Below are 27,560 nucleotides of genomic sequence, written 5' to 3' on the forward strand. Positions count from 1 at the left end.
TTGCTTTCGTAGTTCCCCAAGATTCCGCCTCATACAGTAGGATTGTCTTAACATTTGTATTGAAAATTCTAACTCTGGTGTTGGCAGTTGACAGTTGTTTTGAGTTGCAGATGTTCTTCAGTTGTAGATATGCTCCTCTTGCTTTTCCAATCTGCGCTTTCATATCTGCATCAGATCCACCGTGTTCGTCAATAATGCTGACCAGATATGTAAAGGTTTTCACATCCTACAAAGCTTCTCCGTCAATTGTGATTTGATTGTTGCCTGTTGTGTTGTATGAGAGAATCTTGCTTTTCTCTTAGTTTATGTTGAGACCTACTGCTACTGAGTCTGCTGCTACACTGGTCGTCTTCTTCTGCATTTGTTGTTGCGTGTGCGATAGAATAGCCAGATCATCTACGAATCATAGATCGTCCAGATTCACTCTAGCTTTCCACTGTATCCCATGCTTTCACCTAGGTGTTGACGTCTTTGTAATCCGGTCGATCCTCGGGAGAAGAAGAAAGAGTGAGAGTAAGCAACCTTGTCTGACACCGGTCTTTACTTCGAACGTATTCATTCGTTTACCTGTTATTACTGTTCTTCATTACATCTGAATATCAAGATATTAATTTTGGTTAATGAAATTCTTAGAATAGTGGCTAGCTAAGGGAAGAAAATAAATGATAGTAATAATAATAATAATAATAATAATAATAATCCATTGTTTATTAAATCAAACAATACTGTGAGTAGAATACTTTATTGTAAATTTTAATGACTATTATTATTATTATTTATGTAACCCAGTAGAGAAAGTTTTGGTATTTATGGTAGGTAATTTCTGACTTCAAATTTCAGTGAGCAAGTAAAATAAAAAAAAAATCCAGGGGCATTCACTTGATAAATTGTTCAATTCACACTTTATTGTTTCCCTTATTGGTATGTGGTCCTGTAATTAAAATATGATTGATCGTTGAGCGTGAACAAACAGGCATTCAATTTAATAACTATTAAATATGTAATTTCTTTTCCTCTTGTTGATTTGTGGTTTCGAACTCACTGAAAGTAATTGCTTGTAATTGTGTTGAATAAATTATTATCTAGTCCATATTCTGGTTCTTTATTCTGGATCGTGAAATCATGGATCTGATATAACGTGACTAGTCTAATTATCGTATTCACGTATTATCATAATAAATATGAGAGAGAGGGAGAGAGAGAGAGAGAGGAAATATTCTAAATCATCCGTTATATCAACTATTAAACACATTTGTAAATAATTCTAACAGTAGAGTTAAATATTAGTGATTAACTTACTTAATACAAAATGTGTTTTTTATTAGAAAATGTGTATAGAGGAACTTTGTATTCAACATACTTTATGCTTACATTAACATTATCTGTACATATAAATCAATCGTTTCTTCTTTGGTGTAGCATGTTCGAACAAGTAGTTGCATATCTTTATCTTCTTCTTCTTATTATTATTTTTAGGATGATGCATACGGTCAAGATTTGTATATGTTAAATAGATGTTTAGATGATATTGAATGGTTTGAAAAGAATTTTAGAAAAAGTTTTAGATCTTCACCAGACGAACTTGACAATAAACAGAGTGAGTTTTATAACAATAAAATTATTGATGAAATAGTCTCTTTTCTTTTCAACAACAACAACATTTTCATTTTAAATAGGCCAGTGTATAATAATTTCAATAAACATTTATAATAGTTATCTTCATTGTAGAAACTACTTTAGATGAATCCATGTAAACTCTTTATTGAATTGTATTGTGTCAGCAGTTTGATTGTCAAAGCTTATTTTGTAACCTTGTTATACTATTTGACCAAAAGACATAATCTATGGAGACTGATAAGTAATCAAGGTTTAATGTCTAACCTATGTTCTATGTTCATTCAAAAGCCTTGACCAGTGGAACTAATCCATATCAGGTAGAGACAGGTATCTATCTCAGCGCAATAAAAGATTAATGCGCAATTTCATTGATTAGTTAAAGTTAGGCATTAACACTATTGGATACTGGCCCAGTAGCCTAGAAGTTAAGCGTTTGCGCCCGATAACAAAGGTCCTAGATTCGAATTACGTGCACTGCTCAGTTTTCTCTATTCGACATTGATTGTTGGAGCCAAAATTAATTGTTTCTTTTTAAAAAAAGAAAAAAAGAAAATACATTTACACAAACATTGTAATAATCCAATGATCGCTTACATTTGGTCATGAAACGTCAAAAAATCTAATTTTTCTACTCAATGGATTAAAGATAGTTAGAATCATTAATTGAAAGGTTTGAAAGAAGATAGATAACACCACTCTGGTTCTAAATTTTCTATTGTTAGCCAATTATTGCTGAAAGAAAAAAGAAACCATAGTCCATAAGTACCTTATACTAATAACAATGATATATTCTCTAAGTGACTAATTTCTAGAGGTAATTCTTGGAGTTCTTGTCAGAAGTCGTTATTGGTTGAGCTCAGTCATGTGAGAAGTGAAATAGTTAGCCACCAGAAGCATTGAAAGATGGTTGTACAATCTTAAGTGCTGAGTGAATTTAGATATGTGAATCAGTGAATTTTAGTGCAATGATTTAATGATTTAACATTCACCCCAAGACCTGAAGTTCCTGAGTTCGATATAGAGTGGGGTCATGAATGAATCTTACTGAGGAGTTTTAAAATAGATGCCCATTATTTCCTGGTTTCGCTGTTTGTTTTACTAGGATTAGTCCGTGATGTAAACTATATAAAATTCTCATCGTTATCACTGAGAAAACAGTCAATTTATCGTTTAGGATAAATATTTACACACTGAGAGGTTTGTTGTTTACCAAGATTATAAGAAGCTTAAGGATACAGAGCACGGATTTCTGAAATAGTGGTTTCCTATGAAGCTATTAAATAAGATACTCAAATCACTCATAACTAATGCAAAAAGATTTCAAGAATATTTCATGCCTACTTGGAGTTCTGTATTTCTATAAAACGAATGCTATGAACTTCTAATTAAATTTTTGAGATAGTGACAGCAAACTTTAAATTTGACTTACCTATACTAAACAAATAAAAGTAGACTGCATTGCACTTCAATAGATTATTTATAATGCATCCTCTAACAACAATACCTGTAAAGACATCTAGGAGTGTTATAGTTGTTTATTTCAAGAGAAATTTTAATAATGATTATCTTTCAAATTGAAAGAAACAAACAAATAGGGCTATACAGCAGTTGTACTACCCAAAACTCTATATTATGTATACATACATCTAAAACATCTAGCACCTATACAATCGCTTTTACCATATATAAAAGTAACAATATACGAATGATTCAACTAATTAGGTTTTTCTAAGTAATTCATTTTTTAGCATCGGTGTCACCATCGAGCGCGTAGAAAATATTAATCGCAGTTCTCCGGCGTTAAAGGATTTTTGTATTGTCCTACGCAATCTCTGAGTTAATATTTCTTTAGCCATATCCCGCTGAATCGTAGACGCATGAACAGAGATTTCTTCTTCACCGTTTGCATTCCACTTATTTTCACCTTCGTGTTCATATATTTAGTTATAAATTTTCAAGGGTAACCGTTCTCCCTGAGAGTATTATGCAACGTGTTAAGTTCGTCTTCAGCTATATCAGCAGAACATATAGTGCGTATTTGGTAACTAAGGGTTTTTATCAAGTTTCGTTTGTACTATAGAGGTACAAAGCTAAGGAAATGAGTATACTGCCCAGTCCATATACTTTTTCTGGTTAAGTCCCTTTTTAACGATCCATCCGCTCTCTTAGTTAAGAGAACGTCCGAAAAGGCTATTCGACCATCACTCTCTTCTTCAGATGTAAACTGAATGGCTGGATGTACTTCATTAAATCGCCTAAGAACCTCTTGCTGTGACATATTATCTTTACGGAAGATGAACGTGTCATCCATATATCTACATTAAAATGTGAAGTTTTGAATAATTTTTTAATGGATCATTTTCTAGTTTGGCTAGAAAAATATCAGCTAGTATAGGGCCCAGTGGTGAACCCATTGCAACACCATCTGTTTGTCTATATATTTCACTGTTGGACTTGGAATTCACATTCATGGTGCATTTGAGTAATAACTCTTTCACGACATTAATAGGAACAGTAGTTTCAATACCATTTTCAATCAGCTGTTCACCTATGTATTCCACAGTCTCTATGAGTGGGACGTTTGTGAATAACGACGTTACATCCAGTGACATCATCTTTAATCCCACCGTATTTGCATTTTTGATTTTGTCAATAAATTGGAATACATCCTTAACACTATGCTTTACAAGCTTTTCATGGAGAGGTTTCAATACAGCTAACAACCATTTAGCTATAGTATGGTAAGGAGAATTGTACATATCTAGAATAGGTCTTGACGGGATCCCCGGTTTGTGTACCTTTGGCGATCCATATAATCTCTGCTCCTGTTCAGCGAGTCATATCAGTCAAAGTTCTAGGAATTTACGTTTTCGTGCTCGTGAACACCTCCTAGCGTGGCTAAACAAAGGTTTAATTGGATTTTATTGAAAGAATTTATACTCCGTCGCATTTAAATTCATGCTGTTTTGTCTTGAGCTAATTAAAAATTATGAACTTAATTTTGCAAAATTTTCTATTTACTTTCTTTCTTCATCAAATAATTCATTTTTTTCATTGAGATCATGAACCGATTTGTGTTAGACTAGGATTGGAAACCTGGAGGCATTGAACGGCGGTTTCGTCCTATTGTGGAGCTCCTCAGCACTGTACATCCACGATTCCAGAGGTCTAGAAGTTAAGCCTTTGCTCATGAGATCAAAGGCCCTGACTTGGAATTCCCTGAGCGGGATTGTGCACGCGCACTGCTGATGAGTCCCACAATACAACGAAACGGCCATCTAGTGCTTCCAGGTTTTCAATGGTGATCTAACATCAATCGGATCATGTTCTCAATCAAAAAAACGTATTAATCTCCACAACCTCATACTGATAATCTATCATTTCGTTGATTTTTTTTATAGCTATAAATGTAAAACAAAATAATGATGAACCGCCAGATTCTACTGTAGCAATCGATTCTTTACAAAAAGTTAAATATGCATTAAATATTATTGAAAAAATTCGTAAATCAGTACCATATATATCAAAGGAAATTTTTATTTATTTAATAAGAATTGTACGTAAAGTTCATACAGTTGCAAAATCAAAACAAATTACTAATTACAATTCTAATATTGTAGTTGATGTAATTGAACCATTATTGAATGAAAATACTATTACGTCAATATTTAAATTATTATCAGTTAAAACAAAAGAATTATGGTTAGATCTTGGACCTGCATGGAATACACCAAGGTAGGTAACTTACAAATATACTACTTTTATAATTGTGATCAATTCTTTTATGAAATGATTAAACTAAACAATTACCTAGTGATATTTGACTTTCAATGTTTATTTAATTGATATGTTAAAGTAATCCTTACATATCATCGAAATTAACGTTATTCATGTCTATCAGTTCTAGTGAGCTATCTGGTATCTCTAGTACCTTGAAGGAACAAATAACGTATGAACCAATTTTGGTCATCGGCTAACATGGGACTGCATCTCCTCACGTTGCTCCACTCTCTTGTGAGTGAGACCTTTAGGTCAAATACTCCGGATGTAGCCCCTAAGAGAACCATCTGCTTCGGTTTGAGCATCAGGGCAGTATCATAAACCACACAGAAATCAAATGATTTGTGTGGCGCATATGAATTCGGTGCCCCTTCGTACCAATATTTATATACTGAAATAAATAACCAATAAAAAATGACTTAAATATTATCCTTTCTTTTAGTCCAATGGTTGGTAGCATTTCACTTACTAAAACATATTCAGTAATACATTTTCTGTATGATTTAATGAACAAATATATGTGAATCGATGGAAATAGAGCATACTTCCTTTTTCTAATAACACAATACAGATTTTATGATGGATTAATATAATTTAGAGAATCATTGGAAATCTGAGAGTATTGTAGTGAATGAGAAGACAAGTGGGGACAATCGAATATACTTCAACAGAAAATTACAGTATGTGTTAGTAAAATCTGAGAACGACAGAGTAAATATTTCATTTGCGAAATGTCAATCAATCGTCTGAGAATTGGTTGTTTCTTCATTTCCACATCAATCATTGTCTGCTCTCGTTGTGTTTTCTTTGATATTGATAAGTTTCTGCTTCCAGACATCTGACTTTCGATCGATGATATATACTACTTATATCTATTGACATCAGTAGCACATATCACAGTATGTCTGTGACGCAAACCAAATTTAGGATGCACGACATCTCCACAAAATTATTCTGAGTAAATAATAATCCCAGATTTTCGAAGTTCAAACTGAAAGATCCGGCGTATAAAACGTTGAGCTATATATCAATTAGGGAAGTAGATAACAAATGGTTTACAGAAAATATTACTTACTTACTTACTTGCGCCTGTTTCTCCTCGTGAAGGAGCATAGGTGGCTCACCAGCATTCTCCATCCAACCCTGTTCTGTGCAGTCCTTTCTAGCCTGTAGCTCTTTTAGAATTACTGCCAGTTTCGAGCCTGGGTAAAGGAGGAGGGTTAGGCATGAGGCTAGCGATCCCATCCCGTAAAAAACTAACTCGCTAAAAAAATGCTAACCAGAAAAGTAATTCGAACCATTTTGAAAATATGAACAGATGATTTTAAGCTGTGTAACTCAATGACCCCGTTATAACCTTTGAAATTCCTGTATTCAAATTTGTGTGAGGTTGTGTGTTATTAGGCAGTCTCAATAAAGAATGAGAAAGATATCCAATACCCCTTGATTTTCGGTGGCTATCTAGCTGTTATTAATTCGGATATTTTCAAATGTATTAAAGTATTTGAGAAATATTTCTGAATCTATGGTCAGCTACTGGATTATAACATTTTTTGATAGCGAAATTTTTGCCAACATAATTCTCTATTTGATCATCAATAAATGATGGACAGAATATGGTTTATCAGAATGGGTTTTGTGGAGGTTTTAGAAATTTCACAGATTGAAATCATGAGTCAGTTACCAGTGGAGTTCAACCAGGTCTGTTGTGAGATAGGAACTCACTGAAGACAATGGTGTACGGTGGCGCAACTTCGTGGATTGGTTGAAGTTAGACATTAACACCGTTGGATGCTGGCTCAGTGGTCTAATGGTTAAGTGCTCGCGCGCGAAGCCAGTAGGTCCTGGGTTGGAGCCCCGCGTGGTGCGGGATCGTGGATGCGCACTGCTGAGGAGTCCCATACTAGGACGAAACGGCCGTCCAGTGCTTCCAGGTTTTCAATGGTGGTCTAGCTTCAACTGACTCATGATTTCAATCTGTGAGAATATGGTTTGTTTTTAAATGATATTAAATTTCACTTCCGAAATCCCCTGATAATATTTCGTATGAATAGAGACACAGTAATTAAGCTAAGCGGTTTAATTATGAATTTTATACTGTCATCCGAAACTACAACATCAGAACCGATCTCGAATTCTCATGGAGTTAATAACCTTAAGTCAATACGTCGGTTGAATTTAGCTCATATATATTATTAAATTATTTCACCTCCATTTCATTCGTTATGTAACATTAAAAATGATATGAGGAATAGTCGCGAATAGCTTTTCCTTACTTAATCACTCTGAGTGGACAACTAAGACAGTGGTTTTTACAGTGAACTGACTTCATTTGAGGAACTAATGTAAACCAAGTGGTAAAGAATATCTGTTTTGTCCTTGTTCAAGGATTATCAAAAAGTTTTTCCAATGATCACTACATAAAACTGTTATAAACTTCTTCAGGTATTATGCTGGACAAAATACGTTCATACTATTATGTTAGAAACCAACTGTCTACATCTTTGACTACAGTCAATGTATAATACGGCTTTGTCTTCATCTGATTTCATTGAGAAATTATTGTCTCATTGTCGATTAGATCAATTCTAAAGTACACCATAAGTTTCAATAATTGTTTGGTGAAAATTACTTTTACACTTTACAAAATCTCCATGACAAATGATATAACTTGATTAAGGTATAAAATGGTCATAATAAAAGTACATTCGCCATTCCTACAGATTTTTTACCATAAATAGTAAAATCTATTACAACAAAAACCAATCAATTTATCTATTCACAATTCATTCACAATTTCTTCCAAGAATTTTATTATTATAACTTTCATTCACTTATTTTTTTCTTCTTTGTTTAAGCTCGAAGTGGCCCAATCCACTGAATATTTATATGCCAATATTTTATCATCCATTGAAAAAAAGATCTAGACATAGATCAAATGAAGTGATTAGTCGAAATCCAGTAGTAGGTATCTGTTGATTATACTATTTCTTTGTTTTGTTTTACTATGTTAATATAAATTAGAACAAATGTTACCTTATATTAATACGAATATATAAATTTGTCTAATTTTAATAGGTTAGTAATAATTCGGATAACTTTGATTCAAGAAAAATGATACAAATTTTTAGTAATAAGTACCTTCTAACTTAATCTGACTGATTATTACTTAGTCCTCATCAACCATCGAATAAAACTTGTACCATGTGACTTGTTGGAATTAAATGATGATAATACCCTGTATTTGGACTGGATAAGTAGAGAGTTTCGCGTTGTCAAGGGTTCTAGCGATCATAGATTCTACCGAGTGCGTGGCTGTAAATGCGTTTTGTTACGAAGTTATAAAGTAGAATAATAAAACGATCTAGTATTCATGATTGCACCAAATAATTGACACTTATACTGATAAGTAGGCAGGTAAATGTTTATTTTGTTTCATATATTTTCATTATCTTAATCTATAAAAAGCATTTCTAACTGTTTGATATAATTAAAATTAAATGACTTGGTGCTTAGATTTATTTAATATTTCACTTAATAGTGAAAATTATTCCTAATCAGTTAAAGAAAGACTAAATTTTATGTGTCACCATAGAACCAAGCTTTTTGTTAGTCATCCAAAGATACTGTATAGTAATCATTGAGTTATACTCACTATGTTGATGAACTCTCGAATTAACAACTTCTTAAGAAGCCTTTGGAAATCCATCGTGAAGCTAGTCACTGACAATAAAACTTCAATTATTTATGTTAGCTTAACTGAAGATAGACTAAAGTTGGAAATATGGGGCGTCAAATATGTTGAGGACGTTAGATCCTCAGAACTCACTTGGAAAAGGTTCCTATTTCGTAATTTCATTCTGAAAATTTGAATTTTATGTTTTTGCGCCAAGAGACGCTTAGTTGACCTACAGCCTACATTTCCCACTCGGAAATTCTTGACTGTCATCGGTTGACGGATTTTTTTCGTACGCTATTTTTTGGCTCTCACAAGGGCGTTTCTATCAGTGTATTAATAAGCTTGATTTGTGTGCTAAGTGACCTCGTATTTTCTGGGTGCTTGTAGAATACCTTCTCTACGCCTCATCAAGATTTTTTGATCTAGTTAGCAGGGCCGGGGACAACGTATTAGAATAGCCTATTGTGTCACTGTGTCTTTGACCTTCGTTCCGTTTACCAAGTAAGGTGAACTCGTAATAGCATTCAAGCATATCTAAATATAAGGTCAATGTTCTTAAGTTATTGAACTTACATTAAGACATGAGGTTTTTGATTCCAATATTTGTGGAATCGTTGGTGAGTACTTCTGAAGAGTCGTGAACTAATATGAAATATCTATCTATTACTTCCTAGTTGATCGACGGTTTTACAAATGGGGTCAGTTCATAACATATACGATCTTTTAATATGGCTAATTATCAAAGACTATCGTAAAAAAACTGTAAATATACTTTCATTTGATTGACTCAGGCTTCTGTATATTGTCAAAATGTATAAAGCATATTAAATATTAAATAAATGAAGGGTTTAAAAAGCTTGTTTATAAAATACTGAACTAATATATTACACCATTCAACCATTCACTACAAATCTAATTCGTTATTACAATATGTTTATATGTAATACATATTGTGTGAACTTATAACAAATTTCATATTTAATTGTCTAGATTTTAGGTTGAGTATAATTGTAGATCATTAAATCACATTACATCATGGTCTTCTTGAATGTATTCATATACAATTATAATTGAAGTCCAATTAAGAATACTTATGGTCATACTTATCATTTCGGTTAACTAAGTAAGACTCCCATTTCTATGTGTATTCGCTTATATACTTTTCTAAAACACGTCTTGGTTACAGAAATCAAATAGGAATGTGTAAACAATAGGAATTCACTTACAATAACTAGATTGAAGTAGTACTTAATAAATTGTGAATTAAATCTTTCATTATTTAATAGTTCATTATAAATCTGTATTAATTATCAGTTTATGAAAGTAGCTAAAATCACTGATATACAGTAAGAAAAAAAATGCAAAACTTGTAAAACAAATAGGTAACATTAATGATCCTTTTCGATTCCCAAGTTTAATTTAAGTTATTCTTTTTATTTCCTCACTTTTTAGTCATAACTACTATAATGAGAGTTAGTGACAGAGAATGACCTATGAGGAACGGATAGAAAAATCGATTCTTCTAACATTTCAAGATCTTGCATAGATCAATCAATCTATAGTAGATAAATAACTTTTTCAAGTTAAAACAAGTTTTATCATCGTAGAAGTTGGATAAATTAAATTATATATCCAAACATGTCTAGACATGTAATTATTGTTTACTTAAAACTGAATATCTTGTGTATGCATGTTACCGTGAATAAATATATGAATTACAGTATAATAAGATAATACAATCTTCATATATGTTTACAACATGATTATTAATAGGGGACATAAGACATCTTTGATTGATTAGTTATGATTTTTTGGCAACGGTAAGATTTCTCTATAGAAGTACTTTTTTTTAAATATTTTCAAAACTTGTAGAATTTGGAACCACTGTAACGAGAGTACTAAAAATTTATTATGTATAGCCTAAATGTATTTTAACTCGAAACAAGATATCATTTGCTCTTCAAATATAAAAGTACATTATAATTAACATTATAATCTAACGTGTTACGTTGAACTGAAAAGAATTTTATCTTTCATTCTAATTAAAACCTTCTAAAGTGTAAGCGATGTCACTGTAGGTGACTCTAATTCTGTGTTGTTTAAGAATTCGTCGTAGTTCTATTGTAATGGTTTAATGATGAAGTAAAATAACACCGACTATTCATGAGTGTTCTTTCAGGGTTTTTTTCAGTTGAAGATATACTTTTGTATTTCAAAACGTTTTGAATAATATTTATTCAAACATTAATAAATACCAAGATACTTGTTTGATTCAAATCAGTGTTGAAACCTGATCCTAAAGTTTAGTACTTCATTTGTAGAAAAATATTATTTTGGGATAATATTCAGTAATTTGGTAAAGTTGGTTGGTAACTTGCAGTAAAATATAGACGTGCATTTCATCTTCTGGAATTACTTGTATTCCAGTGTTAATGCTCACATTAAGAGTCTAACCCAGTACCTTTAGTTTAAAATACCCAAAGCGTCAACCATTAAGCTAGTGATATTTTATAACTACTAGCTTGTGTACAAGGCATTGATATTATATACATAAATTAGTATTTGCTGGTTGTTGATGTTAAGGACTACAGCTAGTTACCAATTTTTGGCGTATTTTCATTATGAAATGGTAAATTCAGCTGAAAAGTCCCAAACCAGATGAAGACAAGTCCCAGAATCTGTTGCTTGCTACTACTAGCAATACAGAGGTAATCAGCTCAAGATGACTATATACTAAGAGAGGTTGATCAATTGCAATTATTAATATCAACGACGAGAATAAAACAAATCAATATAAATGTTTAATATTGTTTATTATGTGAAACAATTTTGCTGTTAAACACTTCTTTTTATCAGTGAATTCATATGCTTACATAACTAGCCATCTTAATCATTTTTACAATCTACGTGTTGTATATATATGTGTGCTTGCAAAACCATAAAGATATATATTCAGTAATTACTGAAATTAAAGTAGTTTACTTAAACAAGATACTAAAACATTGTGAGTTTGATCGAAGAAAATGAGACTATTTTTAGTGAAAAACAACGTGTAATAAAATATTTGTCTTTTATTTTTTTTAATAGAGATTAATAGATTGTCTCAGTGTTATATTGATTTTTTCAATTAGAATCAATCATATAGTCGTGATTAAGCAATATATATATCAGTTTTCTCCTTAGCAATTCTGGAATTTCAGTGAAATCACTAGCCAGTCTAAGTTAGATAATCATTAAAGATCTGATCTGGAACTATCAGAAATTAGGTAGACTGATAAGTGATGTTTGTTGAAATTTGTGTACCATGAAATAATGTTATTGGAAATGTTACATTACGACGTGTGCAAGTATATATAATTGAAGTCCTACTCACTACCTTCTCGCACCACGGGTGTTGTCTACGAAATTGAGAGGACGAAAAACTAATGTTCGGCGCTTTACCCGGGTTGATGAGTATGAAGGATCCACCTAGGGGAAATGGAAAACCCTGATTCAAAACCAATGGGGCAGATGCACTCCAGTATCTTGAAGGAACAAATAGCGTATGAATCAGTTATTGGTCACCGGCTACCATGAAACTGCATCTTCTGACGTTTCTCCATTACCTTGTGGATCAGACCTTCAGGTCGAAGGCTCAAGGTATAACCCCCTAAGAGAACCACCTGCTTCTGTTTGAGCACCCGGGCAGTATCACAGCCCACATACAAATCAAGTGACTTGTGTGGTGCATATGTATTTGCTGCCCGTTTGTACTGATATTTATGTGTTCAAATAAATAAATAAAACTGATAAACAAAATGAAACCTTACCGTGTAAGACAGCTTTTGTCACGAAGCGATGTTAGCAAAAGCTTTTGAAAACCAGGGAGCACTGGATAAATTTATTTTCCTAGTTTGGGACTATCTAAGGACTCATACTGACGGCTTCATGCTGGATTAAATTCAAGAGTTAAATGCCATTGAATCAACGACTTTGTATCTTTAAGTTCAGTTAAAGTGTAATATGAAAATTCGACCATTTACTTTTATCAATGAGTTATTATTCTTCTTTTGCTTACAGTGAATTCATAAAACACAGTAATTAGAAAAAGACGTTTTAGAAACTTAAAATAAGCTACTACTAAGCACTTGTTTATTATTTACTAAAGCAACTGTATGTAATCAACCAAGTTATTAGTGAAACAGTTATATTTAACAACAACGTTTTATTGGAGTTATAACTATAAACTTACGAATATTAACTTATTATCTCTGCAGTATAGTGTTACTTAGGAGATGTGAATGTCCCAGTTTCTATCCTGTTCAAGGTTATCAGTCGTAAGTACTGAAAAGTTTCAATCTTAGATCCAGGATGTTGTCCAATGCACTCTAATTTAAACTGTTTCTTCAAATGACAATGGTTTATTGTGTAGATTTTATTTCAATTGCACAAACCCATCATGGTGAAATTATTTACTTTTATTTTATTATACAAAGTTTCATCTTTCATTATTTTAAATCTAACCATAAACAATTAAAACTAGTATTTTTTTCTTCATGTGCATATTTCAGTTTAATTCACGAATAGTTCTGAAAGGAGCATCAGAAATCAATAATGAATATGAACCACGTTTTCATGGTATGTTCTGGTTTGTTCTCCTATTTATTTTTCTTCTTTTCAGAGGCAGGATTTAAAGTTATTTTGTATTTTTTTTTCTAAAAAATACCAACTTATAATAAGGAGTGAACGATTAAGGTGATTGATTCCTGAGATGGTGGAGAAGATTTTTAGCTCAGGTCGATGATTTCTCGGCTGAGTTTTGTTCTCTGAGCTAGATGGTTTGGTTAGTAATTGATTCCTTTTTTTCTAAATTATTTTAATATGATACAATAATAAGATGGTAGAGATTTGTAGCTCAGGTGGATAATTTTGATGGAACAAAACTACATAAAAAAAAACAATACAATAATGTTATCATTTTCATAGAAACCAATTCCTAGATTAGATTTAAAAAAAGTAGGAAGAAAAAAGGCTGCTTCCGAGAATAAAATGAATTCATTCTATTTTATGAATTTACTTCGTTTACAAAACAACCTAAATTATAAGGAGTAATACAAATACACATAGAAGTATAACATGCTTTAGTAAAATGAAGGGAAGGAAACATCAGAGCATAAAACATAGGATTAAACAAAGTTAAAACCGATGCATGTTTAAATTTTGAAAATAAAAAAAAGAAGAATAAAAAGATTACATAATAACAATGAAAATAATAATTGACTATATCATTTCATTGAAATCGTTTTTATTATTTACTTTAACACATAGATATTGGTACGAAGGGGCACCAAATACATATGCGCCGTACAAGTCACTTGATTTGTGTGTGAGCCATGATAATGCCCAGGTTCCCAAAACAAAAGCAGGTGGTTCTCATAGGTGGCCAAACCCGGAGCCTTCGACCTGAAGGTCTGATCCACAAGGCAGTGAAGCAATGTCAGGAAATGCAGTCCAATGGTAGCCGGTGATCAATAATTGGTTTATACGACACTTGTTCCCTCAGGGTACTGGAGCCCATGTACCTCATTGGTTTGGAATGAGGGTTTTCCAACTCCCCTAGGTGAACTCTCCATGTCCACCAACCCGGTTGAAGCGCCGAACATTAGTTTTTCGTCCTCTCAATTTCGTAGACAACACCCGTAGTGCGAGAAGGCAGTGAGTAGGACTTCCCTGGCAGAGGGCATTTCGAGAGAGAGAGAGAGAGAGAGAGAGCTGACTCTCCCCACTCTCAGCCGTACCAAGGCATTTGGGGACAATGAAATCATGGAGAGATAAAAGCTGAACAATGATTGATGACCTGGAAGTACTAGTTAGCTACTTCGTTTTAATATATACATCTCGGAAGTACACACCCAAAACAAATCATGTCGGTGTCAACAATCCGTATACTGATAATAATCATATGCTTATTAGTGAATTTCTTCAAAACGGAAATTTCTGGAGTTCTATTGAGATGTTATGACCAGTAGAATTGAATTCTGTCTGCTCTGAGGGACTTATTCACCACAGGCAATATAAGATAGTCGTATAATATCAAAAATTGACTGAAATTAGACTTATACTTCCGGCTAAGTGATCTCATGATTAAGCGTTCATTCGCGAGACCGAGCGCCTTGATTTCAACTTCCGGTGGTAGGGGTGATAGATAAGAACTACTGAAAAATTTTATATTAATTACATATATATAATCACATAACTCTATCTTTTTAGACTTCTTCTTAGCTGATAAAAACCTGTAGAACAAAAGAACTCACTTTATTCTATAAATCTTATTGTTTCTGATATTTTCATCAGTCAGTCAGCTACAATGTAGGATTATTATTTTAAATAACTGAAAATGGTTAGGTTCATAAAATGTATTAAAAGAGAAGTTCAAATATAATTTATAATTATCATTCAAAAATACATTCATAATCGAATGAACTAACTGTTGTACTGTTGCTTAACTATAGTTTAATCATGAATATTCATACATAAACTTTATAGAGGATATTCTTTTACTTATTCAAACACAAAATGTAAACTTTACTAAAACTATCAAATCAATTATATTCTCTTTACATGGATAAACAACTAAACAGTCAATTAAAATTTATTCATTTATCTGTTACAACTTAAGAATAGAATTAAGAATTAAGCACAACATTAATACGGATTAAATGGAATTTATTTATTCGTTGTATACTATTACAAGTTGCTTATGTTATATGATTTTCTTGAAATATAGAACCTAATTACAAGTTCGAACTAATATTTCCATATCTTTCACCTTTATTATTTGTAATCATTTGTAACTATAAAAATATAATAAAACTTTGATGATTAATGATTCCCTTAAACGTTTCGCCATGTTCATGATAATAATGATACTCAATCATTAAGAATCGTCATTTTCATCTCTTCAATGTCTAGAAATTTCATGGAATTCTCAAGCATGATAGACAGAAGATAATTTTCAAAGTTTCTCATAAAATTCTATAACTCTTGAGTTTTAAATTCACTTGGTATTATTTGGCTTGTATCTTCCCATTGAGGTTTAAGACTGCAATTGATCAGTCTGTTACCGGCATATGTGCATACTATATGTATGCCTCGATATTGCCTTAATTCACAAGCTTTTTGCAAGCAATGATGGATAGTGGCTAGCAGTGGAATCCAGGACGCGCGTTTCGTCCTATTTGGGACTCGTCAGCTGGATGTATCTGCATCTCAGAGTTGATAGTCACTATGGGACTCGAACCCAGTACCATTCGCTTCGTTTTAATTTACAAACAGATAAAAGAACCTACTTCATATTTCATATAAATCAGACCATATTTTTTATGTTAATTCGGTTTTGAAACACAAAAAGTACTTTCGTTTCTAATCTGATTGTCAGCCATTGAAATTTATTCATTATGTTTCATATCAGCTATTATCTTATGAAAATTAATTTGTATAAGTGATTAGTTTCATTCGGTTACTGACTGTTGTGACTTGAAGCCCAGCTTTTATCACGTGATTTATTCGTCAATCAAAATACGACTTATTCGATATTAGTACTGTACTAAACCAATGACGTTCGACCAATATCAACAGCCTAGAGTCTTTATTGGTCCTCTGTTCGCCTATCCCGTCTACTCTAGTTCATATAACCAATAACAGTTTCGATTATGCGAATCATACTGGGTTTATTTACAAATCAAATAGATCACATCACACCATAAAATAAGAAATAACATTTGTACAAGATCAAACCAAAAAGTGGTTGTGAACGTGGGAGACGGTAATTAATAAACTGAACAGAACTTAAGAACAATAAATCGTATTATAATGATCTATAGGTCAAAATGAAGCTTATAATAAGAGGAATATATATAATCTAGTTACTGAATAGTTATACAATAGGAATACCCTTGTGGGCCAGGGCAATTTTACATTGGTTTCCAGGAGAACCAGACGCCATCCAGACAGCCAAAGTGGTACAGCTCAATCCCGTTTAACAGGAGAGCGAGACACCATATAGGCTTGAACGCTACAATCTGAATAGTACAGCTCAATCCTGTAGTGCAACCTTACAGGTATCAAGCACCCTGGTAGACCATTCACACCATACATATACACATTCACGTCACATATATAGTTATTCCGATCAATGATCGCATGAATCAGTTATGCACAGCACGAACAGGCCAAAGTTGACCTATTCCGCTTACACGACAGTCAAACTCGTTAATGTTAGTAATGGCGACATGCCTTACGATGTCCCAATGACAGTGGCCCTTGAGAACATTGAAAAGCAACCACCAGTATGAATGAAATCCGTTAACCAGCAAACCAATCTTGTGTATGAACAGTCAGCAAAACTTGCCAAAGCAATACCGAACCATCCACAATACCAATGGCGAACCTACAGTCTCATATAAGACCTTCAGCTCTATATAACCACATAGCTTATGTATATATATAATGTTTTTATTAAATAATTGAACGTACATTAAAGAAAAGAAATGTTATAGCCCATAAAAAAAACTTTAATAGGTAGTTGAAATTGATCGAATATTGACAATTGACAATGGAAGGTTTAATATTATTATTGACTAACATAACACGATGGAAGATGTATCTTTGTCTCGTGGTTATTCATAGAAAAAAATTTTAAATAGTCAACATCATTTTTTTAGCTTTCATACATTAATCTTTAGTAATCAATTATTTTTTTAATATTTCAATACATCAAGAGTATCATTTACACTTACATATAATAGATGTTGTACATTTTATTCACATACAAATTGTAATATTCAATTGTTCAGGGTTAAATAAACAAATGGTCTTTTTTTACATCCATCAAATTACTCTCTATATCATTTTCACAAAGACTTTAATCGTGGGAAGATTGAAACTAAGTAATTTATGTTCTCAGTGCTAAAGTATTAAATCAAACAACATAATTACTATAATTTAGGTTGTCACCATCATCATCATCATCATCATCATCATCATCATCATCATCATCATCATCATCATCATCATCATCATCATCATCATCATCATCATCATCATCATCATCATCATCATCATCATCATCATCATCATCATCATCATCATCATCATCATCATCATCATCATCATCAGCAGCAGCAGCAGCAGCAGCAGCAGCAGTAACAGCACCATTATCAAACAGAATAGCTTTTATACTATGTAACTATCATTACAGCATTATTACAAATACAATCTTATTAGAATGACACTTTAAATTGACAAAAATGAGTTATTCTTATGTGTGAATCAATTGAACTTTTGTTTGATTATATTTAATTAGTTGGATTATTTTCTTACAGTTTATCTGACAATTTAATAAATAAATAAAAAGTGAAAACTGCAAGGTGAGACTATAATTTATGGACGAAACAGTGAGGTATAAAATAATAAGTCTTAGATTTCGGCGCAAAATTCATTCACCCATTTGGCTAAACAGAGTTTTGGTATTATAGATGATGTCAGTTCGTGATGGGAATCCTAAATCTAACTCATAACCTTAATCATCAACTGTAAATCATAATTCGAATTCCTCACACTGGTTTATAACCATCATTTGGTCCTAGTGATTCGGTGGACACACTCAAGGTCACTTTAGCGTCGCTCAAAAATCTTTCATAAATTATAGTCTCACCAAACAGCCTACTTCATAGTGTTTAATTATCAAAATAACACGATTGTCTGTTTAATGTTATGTTGAAAACTCGTTTTCTGATAATATATTGTTATGACCGTTCGGTTAAAATGAGCAACTTATCTGAAGACTTTTATCAGAAAGTTTTTAATAACTTATAATATTGAAGTTAATTTAGATCTGAATGTATTTATAATTTCTTTTTATTGCTAATCTTATTAGTATATTATGTTATGTAACTGAAGGCAATCTAAAAAATTTCCTACATATGAGCTTCCTGACGATTGATTTCTGGCACCAATATGTTCCAATTCAAATATTTATGCTTGATGAGTAGAAAATTAGATTTTCTGACGTTTCGTGACTTAGTGTAAGTCACTTCTTCAGAGAAGTGATATTACAAATATATTATTTATTTATAACAATTTATGCTTGAGTTACATAGTACCGAAATTACAGGTGGTGCCGCTGACCTATTTGGAATATGATGAATCATTTGTGTACTATTTATCAGTGATTCTTTTGTTGGTTTTCCCTAACTCTCATCTATGTAAAGTATAAAGAATAAGCACATTATTTAGCATATACTTGAGGAAACAGTAAAGCACTTGTTAACTGAATAAAATTTTGAACTTCACTTAAAATGGATTGACCTAATTCAATAGTTAACTTGAATCTATTTAGTACTTAGTTTCAGATCCATGCTTTTTTCTCAATTGAACGTCTCATACTTATTGTTTTAGTTATTAATTGTATCGTAAAATGTCATAGAATACTTTAACATTTATAATTGTAAATCATTTACATTTCATAGAAACGAATTTATTTATCCTTTCAAAAAGATGTTTGTTATTTTCATAACTTAGTTACTTAGATAGTGAAACAAACAAACAAAACTTTTTTATGACGCTCTGTTAAGTTCAATAGGAAAACGTACTTCATGTCTATTTGAAAATAGACAAAACAAAATGATATTAACTTTGTATTAAAATACTTATTTACCATCGTTGATTTACCTTAGATGATAATAGTCGATTCATCCGTTGTGTGAACGATGTTATGAATGAACATGAGCAACAATTCATAGAAGTATTTCAACTGGAATTCATTCGTTTGTAAACATTTTTAATTTTAGAATTGAAATTAAAACATGATGATATTAATTATGCCATCTTCATATTACAAAAACTATGATCAGTCCAGTGTTTCCAAGTTTTTCATGGTGATCTAGCTTCAATTGACTCATGATTTCAACTAATAAAAAAATTACTATCATATCCACAAAACTCCTTTCTGAACTATATATGTTGTAATTTTAACCATTAAAAAATTTTAATAGTTGAGATCATGAGTCAATCGAAGCTAGACCACCATGAAAAAACTGGAAGCACTAGATGGCCGTTTCCTCCTACTGTGGGACTCTTCAGCATTGTGCATCCCCGATCCCACTTCGCGAAATTCGAACCCGAGATCTTTCAGTCTCGTGCGCGAGACTATAATATCCACAAAACCCTTTGTGATAAAAAATTCTCTTTGTGCATAATTCTTAACCCGGAAGTCAAAATTAAACTACAATATTCATATAATGGCTATAAAACTGTTTATTTGATATCCCATTGTTTAAATAATATTTATAATCAAAATTGGATAAATCAGGTCTTTGGTACTTGATAGATTTCAGTGATGATCCTTACAGATATTCCCAGTATATTTTGCTCAATATCCTTTAACGCATCATAATGTGTATTATTAGCTAATATTATCATTATTATTTTTATAAGGTGGTTTGCGTTATTTCCGCATTGATGATAAAGAATATTTGGCCTATCAACGATTTCGAAAAAGAACTAAACAACATGATGAATCGTAAGTGTTAGTAAATCACAGTGATAATAAGTTTTTCCCGCTGAAGTTTTGTAAACTGAATGCCTTTTTAAGCGGAGATGGATGGTGGCTAACAGTGAAATACAGGATGCGTGTTTCATCCCTTTCGGAACTCGCCAGCTGGATGCACCTGCGTCTCAGAGTTGATGTTCACTCTGAGACTCGAACCCAATACCCTTCTCTTCGAAAGCCATCGCATTGTTCACTTAGCTAATGAGTGCTGATAGCGACTTGCTTGTGCAGTGGGATGAAGTTTATATTCACTTGGCATTGTTTACTTGAATTTCGCCATTAATGTAAAGGACCGTAATTGATCACAGTTTACACTTTGTGCAGTTGCATATAAGATTTATTTCACAACTTGGTAATTGTCTGAAGACCATAAGTTCTACTGTTTTACTATTCACTTACATAAAAGTTTAGGATCATCTCTCACAACTCGTGGGCATCCTGTTTTATAAATATGCAAACATAACTGCAAAATTCCGCATTTTATTCTGGTTCTAACTGAATAAATGTAATGCGAGATAGACATGTTTAATCCTACGCTCATATTAAATGTTTAATATCTATAACAAAGCCAGTCGCTTCAAAATACAAACCACTATCACTGTCGGTTAGTCTTTTGAAAAGAAACAAGATGAAATAAAATTCACATGTCATGCATATTATGCAATAAAAAAAACATGTCAATAAATCAAAACTGTTTGAATGGATGAATATAAATGTCATTTATATATATACTCCCACACATTCTCCTTCTCCCGGGGATCGACTGGATTACAAAGACGTCAACACCTGGGTGAAAGCATGGGTTACAGTAGAAAGTTAGGGTGAATCTGGACGATCTAGACTTCGTAGATGATCTGGCTATTCTACCGCACACGCAACAACAAATGCAGAAGAAGACGACCAGTGTAGCAGCAGACTCAGTAGCAGTAGGTCTCAACATAAACTAAAGGAAAAGCAAGATTCTCTCATACAACACTACAGACACCAATCAAGTCACACTTGACAGAAAAGCTTTGTAGGATGTAAAAACCTTCACATAACTGGCCAGCGTCATCGATGAACACGGTGGATCTGATGCAGATGTGAAGGCGCATATTGACAAAGCAAGAGAAGCATATCTACAACTGATGAACATCTGCAACTCAAAACAACTGTCAACTGCCAACGCCAGAGTTAGAATTTTCAATACAAATGTTAAGACAGTTCTACTGTATGAGGCGGAAACTTGGAGAACTACGAAAGCGATCGTTGAGAAGATACAAGTGTTTATTAACAGTTGTCTAAGCAAAATACCTCTGATCCGTTGGCCAGCACTATCAGCAACAACCTACTATGGGCGAGAACAGATTAGATTCTAGCAGAGGAAGAAATCAGTAAAAAGCGCTGGAAGTGGATTGGACACACATTGAGGTAAGCACCCGACTGCATCACAAGGCAAGACCCCACTTGGAATCCTCAAAGCCAAATGAGGAGAAGAGGAAGACCATAGAACACATTATGCCGGAAAATGGAGAGAGACATGAGAAGAATGAACATGAATTGTATAAAACTAGAAAGGGAGGCTCAGGACAGAGTGGATGGTGGCTATGCTCCACCGGGAGTAACAGGTGTAAGTAAGTAATATATATCGTGTGTGCACACTGCTGAGGAATCCCACAATAAGACAACACGGCGGTCCAGTGCTTCCAGGTTTTCCATGATGGTCTATTTTCAGTTGACTCATGATTTAAACTATTGAAAATTACTATAATATCCACACAACCCCTTATGATACTAAATTCTATTCAATTGTCATGTGGTTTTTTCCCATGTTTTTTTGTGTTTTATATTCTCACAGATAAAAAAAGATGTTTTTCACATTTAAACTGTTAATTAGTTGTTTATTTGTTGTTTACAAAAAATAAGAATATTTTGTTTCTATCTGAGTTTTATTATGTTTGTTTATTTCCTTATTTATCAAAAGTCTAGGTAAATATATTACACGTGATCCACAATCAGTTCATAGTTATACTACTACTACTACTACTACTACTACTACTACTACTAATAATAATAATAATAATAATAATAATAATAATAATAATAATATAAATGGGAATCAAGATTATGTTATCAAGGTGAGTAGATGTTGTGGATACACCAAATTGTAGATACTGGGAACTTTTAAAGATTATATACAGTGGAATAGAACTACTTAGAGAGTTGTTAATTTTTTTGTTATTGTAATCATTTCAGTTATTCAAGATGCTATTATATGTTTTTGCAAGGGTTGGGTTGGTAAAAATACTCCATCAGAGACTGATCAGGTAAGGTCCAGAATTCGACAACGAGGAATTAAAAACGTATATTAATAACTTCAGACCTGTTGAATAATATGAGAACCATCTGAACACGCTAGTAGCTGAGTGAATAGCTAGTTGGCATTGAAAAAAGTAACGCATCGGGTTTGATTCTCGTTGTGACTATAACATAGAGAACCAAGCATATTATTCTGATAAGTCCCAAATCAAATAAAACGAGTTTCCTGCCTTTTACATCCAGCTACGTACATTATGATTTAACCACTCAGATGAAATCCGTATGTGGCTGACTCTATATGTCATGGCTCCACAGTTAAAAATCGTTTAACTAAATATCACCTGACTTGTAATGCAGTATTGTCAGGCAATTTTCGGCTTTACTCTAAACAGTATTGTATTCGTTTATTTTTAGAACAACCGTAATTTAATTCTTAATAAACTATTTTCAATAAAAAATTAACCACCCTGAGCTTACTACGTATTGATTCCCGGATTACGTTTTGTATGACAGTTGAATAAACTAGTTGTTTAAATATATAAATTTAATGTTAGCAGTTGATTTCATCCTTTTCCATCATAAGATCTGTTGATTGGTTATTTTATGATTTATGAATTATAATTCTCTAGTTATCAGAAGGGGTTTTGTGCAGATTTTAAAAATTTCACTGGTTGAAATCATGACTCAATTGAAGCTAGACCACCATGGAAAACCTGGAAGCACTGAACGGCCGTTTCGTCCTAGTATGGTACTCCTCAGCAGTGTGCATCCACGATCCCGAACCCCGCGAGATTCAAACCAACGACTTATCAGTCTCGCGTGCGCGCGCTTAACCATTAAACCGGTGAGTCGGCATCCAACGGTGTTAATGTCTAACTTCAACCAGTCCACGAAGTTTCGCCACCGCACACCATTGTCTTCAGTGAGTTGATATCAGAGAACAGACGTGGTTGAACTCCACTGGTAACGGCTTCCCACTAGAACTTCGGGAGTATCTCTTGAAGGCTCTGGGTTCGGATCTCGCGAGGTGCGGGATCGTGGATGCGCACTGTAGAGGAGTACCATACTAAGACGAAACGGCCGTTCAGTGCTTCCAGGTTTTCCATGATGGTCTAGCTTCAATTGACTCATGATTTCAACCAGTAAAATTCTTTAGTTACCTTTTCATGGAAATTCATATTCAACTTAATGAACATTATATTGTAATAAGATTAAAGATTGCTAATTTAACAACGATACGTTTTGATAGAAAATATTAAATTATTACCTTGAATCACTTTTGATCTTTAAATTGAAAATATAATCTAAATTATGTTAAATAAATCGTAAGTTTTCTCTTAAAAATAAACTCTTTAGCTACATATAAAATGTAATATTCTTGTTTCCTTTTTCTTTTTTGTTTTTGTTTTGAAGTTATCTGATCATCATTAAAAAAATTGCACTCTGAACGATTAGTGTAAACTGATCAACAATGTAAACATAATTAAAAAAAAATTTTTTTTTAAATAAATATGGTAAGATACCTAGCAACTATACCACTTTTTTTTAAAAAACGTAATATAATATTTCCTTTTTATTTGTTTAATTAATTCATTTTTTTTAAAAAAAAATCAATAATTGTATAGCTTGTTGAACATACAGAAATCAACATGAATTGAATTCAAATTATAATGAATGATATAAAGTGATCATTTAAAATTATGGGTAATCGACTTTTCTTTTACAGAATACCTTCAGAAAAAAACAAAACATTATCAATAATTTATTTAAATCTATTTCTATTTAACTTATTTATGGAATCTATATAAATCATATGGAGAGAATATAATTTATGGATGAACCAATCAGATATAAGATAATGATTCACGAATTTTGGCACGAAATTCATTGATACATTTGGCGAAATAAAGTTTTATCAGGATAGCTGATATCAGTTCGTGATGAAAATCCTAAATCTAAGTTTTAATCCTAACTATCAACTATAAATGAAAATTCTAACTGGTTTATAACCTTCATTTAATTCTAATCATTAGGTGTCCACTCTCCAAGTCATGCCAGTGTTACTCAAAGGTCATCCATAAATTATAGTCTCACCGATTATATTATTACATAATGAGTAAATTATATATTTGTATTTATTATTATTATTATTTTTTTAACTAGTTCAATTCGAGTGAAAATCAGACAGATTAATTGATGACCTTCATTACAGATTGTATAAAATGTTTTTTTATAGTCTGAATATATTACATCATTTTATTAGTATTGTTACTAAGATATTTGATATAAATGATTTAATGAAAGAATGTTATTTACATTTTGTAATTCAGAATAACAGTGAAAGAATTACAGTTTGTTTTGTTAATAAATACTTCGAGATTCCATACAATATATAAGTAATATATTCACTTGAATGAAAATATTCACTTTTTGCAAGAACAATATCTTACATCTACACAATGAAATTTATTCTAAAACTAATATCATAAAATATATGACAAATGTATTCATAATAAATCAAAGAACAAAAATACACTTAAAACTAGTTCCTCATATTTTTTAAGAAAGGAAAAAAGAATGATAGTTTCCATCAAGTTTCTTTATCTTTCGAAATTTTATTGTTTACTTAAAAAAAATATTGATTGATTCATTGTATCTGTGCTTAAACAATATTGAAATCTTTATCTTTTTAATTTAAACAATCATCTGTTTACTTTTTTTTAAAAAAAATAATAAAACTATTTACCATTTATAATCAGATTTTTAAAGAAAGATTCAATCTACATGATTATTACAAATCGTTATTTGCTTATAATCGATATTTACATTGATATTTTCTTATTACTAAGTGAATGATTATGATTTTATTTTTTTGTTTTTTTTTGTTGTCAAAAACTATTGATTCGATGGTTTCTTTTCTGTTTTCTTTTAATTTTACTTTCTTTTATCTTTTATGTATTCTGTTGTTGGTTAAAGTGATTCATTAACTTTGAATAAAGAAGCATAAATAACTAAATACATTAAATTTATACGAATATTCATCAAGATTAGAACGAATAGTTTGACAGTAATTGAGCGCCGAGTATAGAGAAGTCGTTATATGTGAAAATTATATTTGAAATATTCTCAGAAATTGAAATTTAACTCATTCCAACGTTTCGTCCAGCTAACTTGTCTGGACTTCTTCAGGGTAATAATCAAAATCAAAATTATCAAAGAAATATATAGCTTTTAACAATCAGGATTATACTGTGTTAAACCAATCATATTTGGATGTTGATTTTTTGTAAAATAGGATAAAATGAGTCAGTTAACTACAAATCATGTGAAGAAATCAACTACATGGAAATACTTAACTAAGTAACAAATCGTATGTGTGTGATTGTGTAGGTATGTATGTATGTGTGAGAGATTGATATGAAGGAATAAATAAAGTTCAAGTTCAAGGATGAAAAATTGATAATGAAACATCGATGTACATGTCAAAACATAAATTGTATTGCTTAAAAAACTCATTGAATTCTTTCAAAAATAATAACGATGCATGTGATATTAAAAAACAGGTTTAAACAAGAGATAGGTTCCAAATTTTACTTGTCAAATGAAATTTGCCAGTTGAATACCATCTTTTCGGTTCAGGCTGTTCTTGTTCGCCCATATATGCAGCGCTTCTGCTGTTTTTAATGCGTAAAATACATTTTCTTCACACTTCATTATCTGGTCATCATCAAGATAGTTTTTTTTCTAAAAATAATAAAATATTGGTTTCTATTGAAATGAAAATTATAGATAAAAGATAATCTTTGGTATGGTAACTTAATTTTTAATTTTTATCTATTCATTTATTAGTATTTTTTTAAAAGGAATATATCTAAGTTCAGATAAATCCATACACAATAGTTCATATTAGTCAAATTATAATTTGTATATCACTGATTGATTGATTGATATATGATGGTGGTTAGAGGTAGTCAACAAGAAACTCTGGACCTGAGTTTCGTGCTATTTGGCACTTGTCAGCAAGGTGTTACTCAGCTTCATAGTCAAAGATGTTACCACTGGTCTATCCGGGTCGTGACTGACCTACTGTAGGACTGAGATGTATTTACGATTGATTGATCAATGGTTGGTGGTAATCAATGTCATGTGTATCAGGTCGTTCTTATTGCAGATCGAATGCTATCGTCTCTGACTGTGAAGCTAGGTTACAAAGAATTGAATCCGTCAGGGAGCACCAGTTCCCTCAAGATTACAGGTACACCTTGCTGATGAGTGCCAAATAACATGAAACCCGTGTCCAGGGTTTCTTGTTGACTATCTCCAACCACCATCTTATCTCAACATAATGCACTCAATGTCGAGTAACCTAGACTATTGGCCATATCGTAACTTGGTTGATAGGATTCGATCCACACTAAGAACAACCTGACACATATGACATTGATCACCACCCAGTGATCAATCGATTGTGAGTTGATTGATTGAATAGTGAAATCGATTTTCAATCGATTTGTAACAAGATGGAACTTCTACTCCATATTTTGAATTCTATACTTGATTGTTATTATTACTATGTATCACATTAAAAGTGTAATT

General features: G+C 32.1%; 1 protein-coding gene across 3 annotated transcripts in view; it reads left to right on the forward strand.

The window, feature by feature from the left end:
* The window catches only part of MS3_00006061 (uncharacterized protein), a 44,423-nt gene extending 17,809 nt beyond the window's left edge, over positions 1-26,614 (forward strand). The window contains exons 3-10 of one of the 3 annotated variants that reach the window (XM_051214161.1): positions 1,477-1,597; positions 5,019-5,352; positions 8,256-8,361; positions 13,627-13,693; positions 20,552-20,636; positions 22,630-22,783; positions 24,378-24,478; positions 25,128-26,614. In XM_051214161.1, the coding sequence (XP_051073537.1) occupies positions 1,477-1,597; positions 5,019-5,352; positions 8,256-8,361; positions 13,627-13,693; positions 20,552-20,636; positions 22,630-22,783; positions 24,378-24,395 (885 nt within the window). In that variant the 3' untranslated portion in view covers positions 24,396-24,478; positions 25,128-26,614. Of the gene's footprint in view, positions 1-1,476; positions 1,598-5,018; positions 5,353-8,255; positions 8,366-13,626; positions 14,306-20,551; positions 24,290-24,377; positions 24,479-25,127 lie in introns of those variants that run through there. The other 2 variants (XM_051214162.1, XM_051214163.1) reach the window with 2 other exon arrangements.
* The last annotated feature ends 946 nt before the right edge of the window (positions 26,615-27,560 follow it).

The sequence above is a fragment of the Schistosoma haematobium genome, chromosome 1 (assembly GCF_000699445.3).
Source record: "Schistosoma haematobium chromosome 1, whole genome shotgun sequence".
Classification (NCBI taxonomy): domain Eukaryota; kingdom Metazoa; phylum Platyhelminthes; class Trematoda; order Strigeidida; family Schistosomatidae; genus Schistosoma; species Schistosoma haematobium.